Below are 11,786 nucleotides of genomic sequence, written 5' to 3'. Positions count from 1 at the left end.
ACAAGCTCCATTCTGCCAGCAGCTGGAATTGAATGCTCAGACCGTGGAGATGTCTTAATGTTCTGACTAACTTTCCCCACACCAAGATTAGACAAAGGGGTTTATGGTTGCTGTGTTTATCGGTGAACCTTTCATCTGAATGAGCTGTAACCTCTGCAGTTCCCGTTCTGCAGCCACCACTCTTGTTTCTGTGAGTGTTTTGGGAGATTATGGAGGCTATTCTGCTTGTATTCCAGAGCCTTTGCTGAGACTTCTCAGAATCTCGTCCTCAGACAATGAGCTGAGAGAAGTTTGGATAGGTATTTGGATGGTAGGGGTGAGGAGGGCTATGGTCCAGGTGCAGGTCACTAGGACTAGGCAGAATAATGGTTCAGCACAGACTAGGTGGGCTGAAAGACCTGTTTCTGTACTGTGGTACTCTGAGCTTACAACTCCTCAACCCTTCTCCCCATGAGTAGATCCCTCAGTAATGAATGCTAATGTCCCTGCTAATGTCTGTCTGCTGCCTGCAAAGTTTTAACTGGAACTCCCTTGCCTTTAGTAATTCTAGCAGAGACTGCTGGGAATGGAAGCAAGTCCCAAATGGAATTGTGTCTTGCCTGAGTCTGTAGCTGGCTAGGAGATGTATATGACAGGATATCTTCACCCTGAGCTCTGCATTTTGGCTATGTTGATTCTTAAATCACTTCACTCCCACTTGTGATAAAAGAATAACTGTTAAACTTGAGGTTGTGGTTTTGTTACTCAGTCAACTGCCTTACCTTACATTCGACATTGAGATGGGGATTAACAGATTGCTGGCAGGTGGGGAGCAGGATACCAACCAAACTGATGATGAGACTTGCAGAGCTATAGTTGATGATATTCAGATATTAAAAAAATCCCAGAGTAATTAAAAGATCATCTTAGAGGCTTGTGTATAGATCAATCTGATTGTTGTAACTCCCAGGGTTTTTCATTATTTTATCTTTGCATTGCCCTGTGTACGAGGCTGTATATTGTAATTCAGTCTGGATTAATTGAAGGATCAGAAAGTCTCAGTGAAAGATTCAGGAGCTGGAATTAGACAATCTTTATTTTGTTTAATCTCAGTGGTCTGGGGGTGGGGGAGGTGTCCCAAAAGAGCTGCGCACTGGTGACAGAGACCACCTTCACTGTTCCACCTGCCTAATGGTCCGGTCACTCCAGCACTTTGCCCAGTCTCCCGACCTTACCCGAGTTCCACCCTTCTGCCTCCCACCTTCCGGATGTGAACAACTGCCCCTGGCACCGAGCTTCCTAGGGTTCCTTAGGGTTTACGGTAGTGGGAGTGGGGCAGGAGTGCTGTAAATACAAGCCCAGGGATTGTTCCCATTCGCTCTCTGCTGGTATATCAACCCGAAGTCTTCCCGACCCAAGGACAATATGACACATGAACAAATAGTAACTCTCCAAACCAGGGTGTGTCCAGCCTTCTGTCCCTCTAACTCATAGTTAATATAGAGGAGAGGAAGATGGGGATCACAGTCTCATCATCCCCAGGCCAAATAGACCAATAAACCAGTGATGTGGAGCACACTATATTACCCACCTCCTCCGTGACCTTTGATTTGCCCCTGCCTTATTCCCCCCCCCCACCCCCGTCTAGAGTGTGGACTACTGCAGGCACAATAACCACTGGTGAAAGTGTGATGGTGAGACAGGTTGAAGCCTACTCTCTCCATCATAAACTGAATACATCTCCCTCTGAACATGACCAGGCTAAGCTAAGGAGATGTCTGAGATCAGATCTTGCTCCCTGTCCTTGCAGACCACCCTGATACCAGGTGGGTCTTTCACCACGAGGCTGAATTCAGGGAAGGAAGTGTACAGAAATCTGTGGAAGGGCAGAGATGTCTGCTCTAACGGAGAGATAGGTGGGCTGTCTCTCCTGGTCTAACTGTGGGAAGAGACTGGGGTGACAATGTAGATAAGGTCTGATAACCCTGTACATCATCGTGGGAGGCCAGGCTCTGTTACACATTGGTGACAATGGCTGCACTGTAAATTAGGTCTGAGGTGAGGCGGAGGGAGGTGTAAGACCCAGATGTGCCTTGGTCTTCAGCTAGTGATTTCAGTTGTGGGACGACTTGGGCAGCGTGCCGACAGGAGGGAGCTGCCCTGACTCCTTTGTTCCGACATCTAAGATTGTCGCTGTCTGTGGTCACGGCGTGGTCAGGAGCCCAAGCTGTGATCTTCTCGCTGGAGATCTGTACCCCGCCCGCCCATTCCTGGTACCAGTTTGGACAGCTGTGCCTTCCTGCTCTGGGGGTGCTGCAGACCTGGGCCCCGCTGCCCAGCCCCATGTAGGCAGGAGCCAAGGGTGGACACCACCCTCCCAGGCGCCTCCTCCTCTTCCCCCTCCTGGCCTGTTTTGTGCACCGAGCCCGACGGTTCTGGAACCAGACCTGTAAAACAACAAGCGATCATTCAGCTGGCTGCCAAGTTGTGCATATAATGTGACTGATGTATTGAGCATCTGCCCTATCCCCACACGATGGGAGTGAATGACATGGACAGAGCTGCAGGGGAGGGCTGCAACACTGGATGCTTTACCTCTGTGTGGACAGATTGGGTCAGATGTGATAGCTGCCTGCATTCACTGTTTCCAGATCCCCTTGTATGTCAGCTCAGCTGGTAAAACAATCAGATCCACCTGAAGGAATCAGGTGACATTACAACACTGCCAGGAAGAGACTAGTGCCATTGCTTACAACTCTTACGGAAGGAAGGCAGCAATGAATCGAAAAGCAGTAGAAAGCAAACTGAGAAGACGGAAATCAAAAGGGGGCAGGCCTAGGGAATGGAGAAGAGATGGCGAAGGTGATTAGACCCTAACAGCTTTGTGTCTGAATGCATTGAGCATTTGGCTCCTTTTTTTTAAAAAGGGATCAGAGTGTTGATTACTGTACTAAGGTCTCACTATAGTACACTCATGAGACCACAACTACAGAAGTATTCTGGTCTTGCTAATTCAGAAAAGATATTATAGAACATAGAACAGTACAGCACAGTACAGGCCCTTCGGCTCACAATGTTGTGCCGACCCTTAAACCTTGCCTCCCATATAACCCCCACCTTAAGTTCCTCCATATACCTGTCTAGTAGTCTCTTAAATTTCACTAGTGTATCTGCCTCCATCACTGACTCAGGCAGTGCATTCCACGCACCAACCACTCTCTGAGTAAAGAAACCTTCCTCTAATATCCCCCTTGAACTTCCCACCCCTTACCTTAAAGCCATGTCCTGTTGTATTGAGCAGTGGTGCCCTGAGGAAGAGGCGCTGGCTATCCACTCTATCTATTCCTCTTAATATCTTGTACACCTCTATCATGTCTCCTCTCATCCTCCTTCTCTCCAAAGAGTAAAGCCCTAGCTCCCTTAATCTCTGATCATAATCCATACTCTCTAAACCAGGCAGCATTCTGGTAAATCTCCTCTGTACCCTTTCCAATGCTTCCATAGCCTTCCTATAGTGAGGTGACCAGAACTGGACACAGTACTCCAAGTGTGGCCTAACCAGCGTTTTATAGAGCTGCATCATTACCTTGCAACTCTTAAACTCTATCCCTCGACTTATGAAAGCTAACACCCCATAAGCTTTCTTAACTACCCTATCCACCTGTGAGGCAACTTTCAGAGATCTATGGACATGTACCCCCAGATCCCTCTGCTCCTCCACACTACCAAGTATCCTGCCATTTACTTTGTACTCTGCCTTGGAGTCTGTCCTTCCAAAGTGTACCACCTCGCACTTCTCCGGGTTGAATTCCATCTGCCACTTCTCAGCACACTTCTCTGTCCTATCAATGTCTCTCTGCAATCTTCGACAATCCTCTGCATTATCCACAACACCACCAACGTTTGTGTCATCTGCAAACTTGCCAACCCACCCTTCTACCCCCACATCCAGGTCGTTAATAAAAATCACAAAAAGCAGAGGTCCCATAACTGATCCTTGTGGGACACCACTAGTCAGAATCCTCCAATCTGAATGTACTCCCTCCACCACCACCCTCTGCCTTCTGCAGGCAAGCCAATTCTGAATCCACCTGGCCAAACTTCCCTGGATCCCATGCCTTCTGACTTTTCGAATAAGCCTACCATGTGGAACCTTGTCAAATGCCTTACTAAAATCCATGTAGATCACATCCACTGCACTACCCTCATTTATATGCCTGGTCACCTCCTCAAAGAACTCTATCAGGCTTGTTAGACATGATCTGCCCTTCACAAAGCCATGCTGACTGTCCCTGATCAGACCATGATTCTCTAAATGCCTATAGATCCTATCTCTAAGAATCTTTTCCAACAGCTTTCCCACCACAGACGTAAGGTTCATTGGTCTATAATTACCCGGACTATCCCTACTACCTTTTTTGAACAAGGGGACAACATTCACCTCTCTCTAATCCTCCAGTACCATTCCCATGGACAACGAGGACATGAAAATCCTAGCCAGAGGCTCAGCAATCTCTTCCCTCGCCTGGTGGAGCAGCTTGGGGAATATTCTTTCATACTTCTGTAGATGTGGTTCTAATAGTCACCAGGATGACCTGAGGTATGGAGGGACTATTCTAGGAGGAGGGGTAAACAAGCTGGGTCTCTCCTCACAGGGATTTAGAAGAATGAGAGGTCATCTTACTGAAACAGATAAGGTTCTCAGTAAGAGACAGTAAATGTTAAAAATGCCTTTCCTGTCATGAGGCAGTCAGGAACCAGAGGGCATGGGTGCAGAATAAAGGGGTTCTGTTCTAAGCAGCTCACCCGAGTCCTTTGTCCTGGGCCAGTCTTTCACAGCTCCAGCTGCAGCCCATCCTTACAGATCCTTCCTCTTCCTCTCCCAGGGATGAGGTCTGTGGAGCTTCTCCCAGTGTTTCTGTAGCTCTGGGTTTTTACAGGACGGGGTTGCCAGCCTCATGGCCAGCCCTCCTGCTTTCGCAGCTGGGCTTGGGACTGGCCATGGCAGAGTTAGTGTATCAGGGCGCTTCGAAGAATTTTTCTGAGGACTGACAGTGTGGGACATGTTACCACAGAGAGCTGTGGGCCACAGTCCTTGTGTATATTTAAGACTGAGATGGACTCCAATCAGTGAACAGATCGAGGGTTGCTCAGAGAGAGCAGGGACTAAATGTCAGACCAGCTATGGAGCAGTCTCAGGACAGGCTGACTGGTTTTCCCTATTTCTACACCCCGTGGTGTGATGGACCAAGAAATAACTAGAAAAATGGAGGTTCGGAGGTAGCAATGGTTCAGTGGGAGAGTGAGGAGGCATTTCTTGCCACACACAGAACAGTATTTAACAGAAGTCAACTGCTCACACATTCAACAAGATCACAGCTGAACATTTTTCTCAGTATCACCTCGCATGGCACCCCCACACTCTCAGTTCCATGTAAAAATGTATTAGTTTCTGCCTTGAATATTCTCAGTCAAGTAATCCCCTGAGAATCCCAAAGATTCACAGCCTCTGGCAGAGACATTTCTGATTTCAGTCCAACTTGGCCAACTACTTCTTCCGACACTCTGCCCCGGTTCTAGGCTCCTCGGGGGAATTATCCTTGCACCACCCACCCCTTTACTTGTACTTTTTAATGAGCTCACCTCTGACTTAAATCCTTGACAGCAGATCCTTACCCTCCATCTCCCCCATGTGACCTGCCTGCCATCCCTGTATGTCATCTGAATCTTCACTGTACTCCCTCTACAACAAGCTCATCTTTTTGTAAGATGTTCGCTCGTTATGTGCTGTGCCATATGTTGTAGACGATCATGGTCTTTGACCATGATTGTTCTTGGCAAATTTTTCTGCAGAAGTTGTTTGCCATTGCCTTCTTCTGAACAGTGCCTTTACAAGACGGGTGACCCCAGCCGTTATCAATACTCTGCAGAGATTGTCTGCCTGGTGTCAGTGGTCACGTAACCAGGACTTGTGATATGCACCGGCTGCTCGTACGACCATCCACCATCTGCTTCCATGGCTTCACGAGACCCTGATCAGTGGGGGGGGGGCGCGGGCAGCTAAGCAGGTGCTACACCTTGCCAAAGGATGACCTACAGGTTAGCAGAGGTAAAGAACACCTCAAACTTCCTTTGGTAGAGACACATCTCCACCCTGCCATCCATTCTGTAAGATAAGGTGACCAAATTGTACACAGTAGTCCATGTGCAGTTTCACTAGCCCCTGTACAACTGCAGCATGAGACCTTTCACATTTTCTTTCACCTTCCTGACCTCGTACTGAACCTGCATCAATTTTCAGGGTTTTTGTCCCTTTGAAAATCCCTTGCTGTTTAAGGAAATACCTTGAGATGAAACCTCTTGCCTCTTGTTCCCACCTGCCACCCCTCAGCATGTCCACCTCAACTTCAAGCCTCTTCACAACATTCTCTCAGGTTTTGTGTCATTAGCAAGTCTAATGTTACCTTTGTTTTAGGTGATGACTAGCTGGCCCCAGTGCTAATCACCATGGTCCCTGACCAAATACACTCTGAGAATGATGCATTTATACTCACTCCTTGTGTTCTGTTGACTAACCAGTTCTCAGCCTGACAGAGGCCCAGTACATCAGATCAGCTTGTTTACTGGCTACGTTCTTAAAGATCAGCATGTATGATCAAACATGATTTCTGTTTCTGTATTACATTGACTCTGCTCAGCTCAGTTAATCTTTGATCACACAGTCCTTGCAATGGATTTCAGCATTTTACCAGCATATGATGTCGGGCAAATTGGGCAGCAGTTCCCCATTCTCCTTCTCTCACACTGTGGGCTCTCATTTGCTCTCTAACAATCCACAGGAACATTTCCAGAATCAATTATCGTGGAAGGTGTTCAGTAGTCACAACCTGGTCACCTCTTCACGACTCCCTTCTTGGGGTTTACCAGGATCCATGCTCCTTACCTGCTCTGGGAGAGTTTCTTTGGGTATGGGACCAGAACTGTTTTGCCACCACCCCTTTCTGTTTACTGGCATCTAGACCAGGTAGGTAATTGTGGCATGTACATCAGATACTGAGTGACTATTGCCTGTTTTATACACCTGCCATTCCTCCATGGATAACTGAGAGAAGAACAATAATGTGGCCAGGAATGAAGACACAGCCCCAACCCCATGCACAGAAACAAGCACAGGGAAATTGTTTGACTCTGAAAAACATGCATGGTGCCCGGGACAGCCCTCACTGTGCGTGGTACCAGTTTGCAATGCCAGAGCCTACAGTCATGTGGCAGAGAAAGGGGCATTTCAGCCCAACTCATCCATGCCCACTGAGCTAGTGGCATCTGCCCGTGTTTGGCTCATAGACTTCTGAACTTCTGCTGTTCATGGACTTGTATGGATGGATTTTAAACATTACTGATGTGCTCACATCAATCATTATTCCTGGTAGCTTGTTCCTAACACATGCCACCCTCTGCTTGAAGAAGCTGCCTGTAACGTACCTTTTATATCTCTCAACTCTGATCTTAAACCTGTGGGCATGTGGCCAAGTGATTAAGGCATTGGACTAGCGATCTGAAGGTTGTGAGTTTGATGCCCAGCCGAGGCAGCGTGTTGTGTCCTTGAGCAAGGCACTTAACCGCACATTGCTCTGCGACGACACTGGTGCCAAGCTGTATCGGCCCTCGCCCTTCCCCTGGACAACATCGGTGTCATGGAGAGGGGAGACTTGCAGCATGGGCAACTGTCAGTCTTCCATGCTAGAGTCAGTTATCAAAGATGTGATAACAGCACATTTGGAAAGCGGTGAAATCATCGGACAAAGTCAGCATGGATTTGTGAAAGGAAAATCATGTCTGACGAATCTCATAGAATTTTTTGAGGATGTAACTAGTAGAGTGGATAGGGGAGAACCAGTGGATGTGGTATATTTGGATTTTCAAAAGGCTTTTGACAAGGTCCCACACAGGAGATTAGTGTGCAAACTTAAAGCACACGGTATTGGGGGTAAGGTATTGATGTGGATAGAGAATTGGTTAGCAGACAGTAAGCAAAGAGTGGGAATAAACGGGACCTTTTCAGAATGGCAGGCAGTGACTAGTGGGGTACCGCAAGGCTCAGTGCTGGGACCCCAGTTGTTTACATTATATATTAATGACTTGGATGAGGGAATTAAATGCAGCATCTCCAAGTTTGCGGATGACACGAAGCTGGGCGGCAGTGTTAGCTGTGAGGACGATGCTAAGAGGATGCAGGGTGACTTGGATAGGTTAGGTGAGTGGGCAAATTCATGGCAGATGCAATTTAATGTGGATAAATGTGAAGTTATCCACTTTGGTGTCAAAAACAGGAAAACAGATTATTATCTGAATGGTGGCCGATTAGGAAAAGGGGAGGTGCAACGAGACCTGGGTGTCATTATACACCAGTCATTGAAAGTGGGCATGCAGGTACAGCAGGCGGTGAAAAAGGCGAATGGTATGCTGGCATTTATAGCAAGAGGATTCGAGTACAGGAGCAGGGAGGTACTACTGCAGTTGTACAAGGCCTTGGTGAGACCACACCTGGAGTATTGTGTGCAGTTTTGGTCGCCTAATCTGAGGAAAGACATCCTTGCCATAGAGGGAGTACAAAGAAGGTTCCTGAGATTGATTCCTGGGATGGCAGGACTTTCATATGATGAAAGACTGGATGAACTAGGCTCATACTCGTTGGAATTTATAAGATTGAGGGGGGATCTGATTGAAACATATAAAATCCTAAAAGGATTGGACAAGCTAGATGCAGGAAGATTGTTCCCGATGTTGGGGAAGTCCAGAACAAGGGGTCACAGTTTGAGGATAAAGGGGAAGCCTTTTAGGATTGAGATTAGGAAAAACTTCTTCACACAGAGAGTGGTGAATCTGTGGAATTCTCTGCCACAGGAAACAGTTGAGGCCAGTTCATTGGCTATATTTAAGAGAGAGTTAGATATGGCCCTTGTGGCTAAAGGGATCAGGGGGTATGGAGGGAAGGTTGGTACAGGGTTCTGAGTTGGATGATCAGCCATGATCATACTGAATGGTGGTGCAGGCTCGAAGGGCCGAATGGCCTACTCCTCACCTATTTTCTATGTTTCTATGTTTCTACAACCTTGCCCAGGCCTGTGCCCTGGAGAGTGAAGACTCTCCAGGGCGCAGATCCATGGTCTCACAAGACTAACAGATCTTAAACCTATACCCTCCTTTTTAGGACCCCCCTCTCCCTAGGAAAAAGAGTGTGTACTTTCATCCTGATCTTGGGTCACTCCTCAGTCTCCTACACTGCAGGGAATAAAGTCCTAGTCTACTCAACCTCTCCTTGTAACTCAGGCACCCAGTTACTGGCAACATCCTGGTAAGCCTTTCCAACACTCTTCCTAGTTTAATAATATATTTTCTATAACAGGGTGACAAAACTCCAAGTGTGGTCTCACCAATTCCTTTGTATATCATATACCTTTTCCAAATGCAGATAATGGGACCGTCTGGATAGATAACCATGGTCAGCATGGACCGGTCAGGCTGGAAGGCCTGTGTCAATGCCATATAACTATGATCTCAGTTATAAATGACTAGACCCTCAGTTCGTGAATCTGTCCCCACGTTTGTGAGTCTCCTAATGACTCCTGTCAGACCTCTCCCGCCACCCCAGCCCAAGCGAGGTTACGCAGGCAATCTCACTGCCTTTGCTGACTGCACTCACCTGGATTTTGGCCTCGGGCAGCCCGATGGTCTCAGCCAACCTTTCCCTCACACTGATGCCCGGGTAGGGAGTCTCCGCGAATGCCTCCTCCAGCTCCCCCAGCTGCCACTGGCTAAAAATGGTCCTCTTCCTTCTGCGTTGGCCATCACCCACAAGCACTGGCCCTATTGTCTGCGGCAAACACGGGGTCGAGGGCCTGGTATCTAGGGCGGGTAAGGAAGTGGAGGGGGAGGGAGGGTTGGGGGAAAAGGGGGGAGTGAGAGGTGGAGAGAATTGGAAAGACAGAAAGGGAGATATGGCGTCAAAGTGAACCGCCAGCCTGACCTGCCCCATCCAGACCCCTCTCCAGCACTCCTCCACCCCAGCCAACATCCTTTCGCACTCAGACCCCTCACCTCTTTCCCCGAATCCAAGACCCGCTCCCGTCCTCACCTCCAGGTACTTCCCTGCCCCGTCCGTCCATCGGACGCCGTGGGTTGGCTTTAGTCTCGGAGAGTCCCGAGTGTTCGTTCGCTTCCCAATCCACTTCCCAGCGGCTGTCGCTCCATCCGGATTGGGAGGGGGTCGCTAGACAGATTCACACCTTCCTCGGACACAGCAAGCAATCCGGGACAGGACTCAAAACTCCACTCGGTGGGGGGGGGGGGGTGGAGAGTCAGAGTGACAGACACACACACACACACACAGAGTTCGTGACGCCACCGGCAGACCCGGAGGTATAGAGTCACCGCCGGGACGGTGCACGGGAGTGGGGGGAAGCAGTGTTCAGTGGGGTGGACACAGCCGGCCAGCCGCGTTACACTTTATCAGGATACGGGATAGGAGAGAGCGTGTGGTTCTGTGACTGCGACGGCATTTACTCCACAGAACAGGCTGTGCGTGTGTAAGATTACAGAATGATAAAGCCGTTGGGAAACAATTCGGCCCACAAGGTCCTCCTACCGACTTTTTACAGTAACTTGTAGGTTCCACCGGCACTTTGTTCATCTCATTTTACTCCAATTCACTCCGCCCCGCACCCCCACCCCCCGAACCTGCCCCGACCACACGACTGTAATGTGTTACCAGTATTCCTTCGGGCCATTGTTCATTGTGTTTTGTGGAACTGCACATACACCCGCCGTTTTATATACCTGTACTTGCCCATATTTCACTAAGTCTATGATGGCTTACAGACTCAGTGTCCATAAGACCATAAGACAAAGGAGCAGAAGTCGGCTATTCGGCCCATCGAGTCTGCTCCGCCATTTTATCATGAGCTAATCCATTCTCCCATTTAGTCCCACTCCCCCGCCTTCTCACCATAACCTTTGATACCCTGGCTACTCAGATACCTATCAATCTCTGCCTTAAATACACCCAATGACTTGGCCTCCACTGCCGCCCGTGGCAACAAATTCCACAGATTCACCACCCTCTGGCTAAAAAAATTTCTTCGCAACTCTTGTTCTGAATGGGCGCCCTTCAATCCTTAAGTCATGCCCTCTCGTACTAGACTCCCCCATCATGAGAAGCAACTTTGCCACATCCACTCTGTCCATGCCTTTCAACATTTGAAATGTTACTATGAGATCTCCCCTCATTGTTCTAAACTCCAAGGAATACAGACCAAGAGTGGTCAAACTTTCCTCATATGTTAACCCTCTCATTCCCGGAATCATTCTGGTGAATCTTCTCTGTACCCTCTCCAATGTCAGCACATCCTTTCTTAAATAAGGAGACCAAAACTGCCCACAGTGCTCCAAATGAGGTCTCACCAATGCCTTATAGAGCCTCAACATCACATCCCTGCTCCTATACTCTATTCCTCTAGAAATGAATTCCAACATTGCATTTGTCTTCTTCACCACTGACTCAACCTGGAGGTTAACCTTAAGGGTATCCTGTACGAGGACTCCCCAGCCAGTTGCATCTCAGAACTTTGAATTCTTTCCTCATTTAAATAATAGTCCGCCCGTTTATTTCTTCTACCAAAGTGCATAACCATACACTTTCCAACATTGTATTTCATTTGCCACTTCTTTGCCCATTCTTCCAATCTATCCAAGTCTCTCTGCAGACTCTCTGTTTCCTCAGCACTACTGGCCCCTCCACCTATCTTCGT

At 48.3% G+C, this 11,786-nt stretch overlaps 1 protein-coding gene across 1 annotated transcript; it reads right to left on the bottom strand.

Annotated features, from left to right (window-relative positions):
• Positions 1-1,994: 1,994 nt before the first annotated feature.
• On the bottom strand, positions 1,995-10,229 carry LOC134336832 (homeobox protein SEBOX-like). The gene is made up of 3 exons (XM_063031379.1): positions 10,115-10,229; positions 9,683-9,885; positions 1,995-2,426 (listed from the first exon to the last, which is right to left on the bottom strand). The coding sequence occupies exons 1-3, from the start codon at positions 10,143-10,145 to the stop codon at positions 1,995-1,997; spliced, it is 666 nt and encodes a 221-aa protein (XP_062887449.1). The 5' UTR covers positions 10,146-10,229.
• Positions 10,230-11,786: the final 1,557 nt, after the last annotated feature.

This window comes from Mobula hypostoma, chromosome 23 (assembly GCF_963921235.1).
Source record: "Mobula hypostoma chromosome 23, sMobHyp1.1, whole genome shotgun sequence".
Lineage (NCBI taxonomy): Eukaryota > Metazoa > Chordata > Chondrichthyes > Myliobatiformes > Myliobatidae > Mobula > Mobula hypostoma.
Note: the sequence above shows the minus strand (reverse complement) of the source record. Positions and strands in the feature narration are given on the sequence as shown.

Coding starts and splice junctions, on each gene's coding strand:
- LOC134336832 (XM_063031379.1), bottom strand. CDS start 10,145: ATGGACGGACGGGGCAGGGAAGTACCTGGAG. Junction 9,886..10,114: donor GGGCAGGGAAGTACCTGGAG/GTGAGGACGGGA, acceptor TACCCGCCCTAG/ATACCAGGCCCTCGACCCCG. Junction 2,427..9,682: donor TGCCCGAGGCCAAAATCCAG/GTGAGTGCAGTC, acceptor GTTGTTTTACAG/GTCTGGTTCCAGAACCGTCG.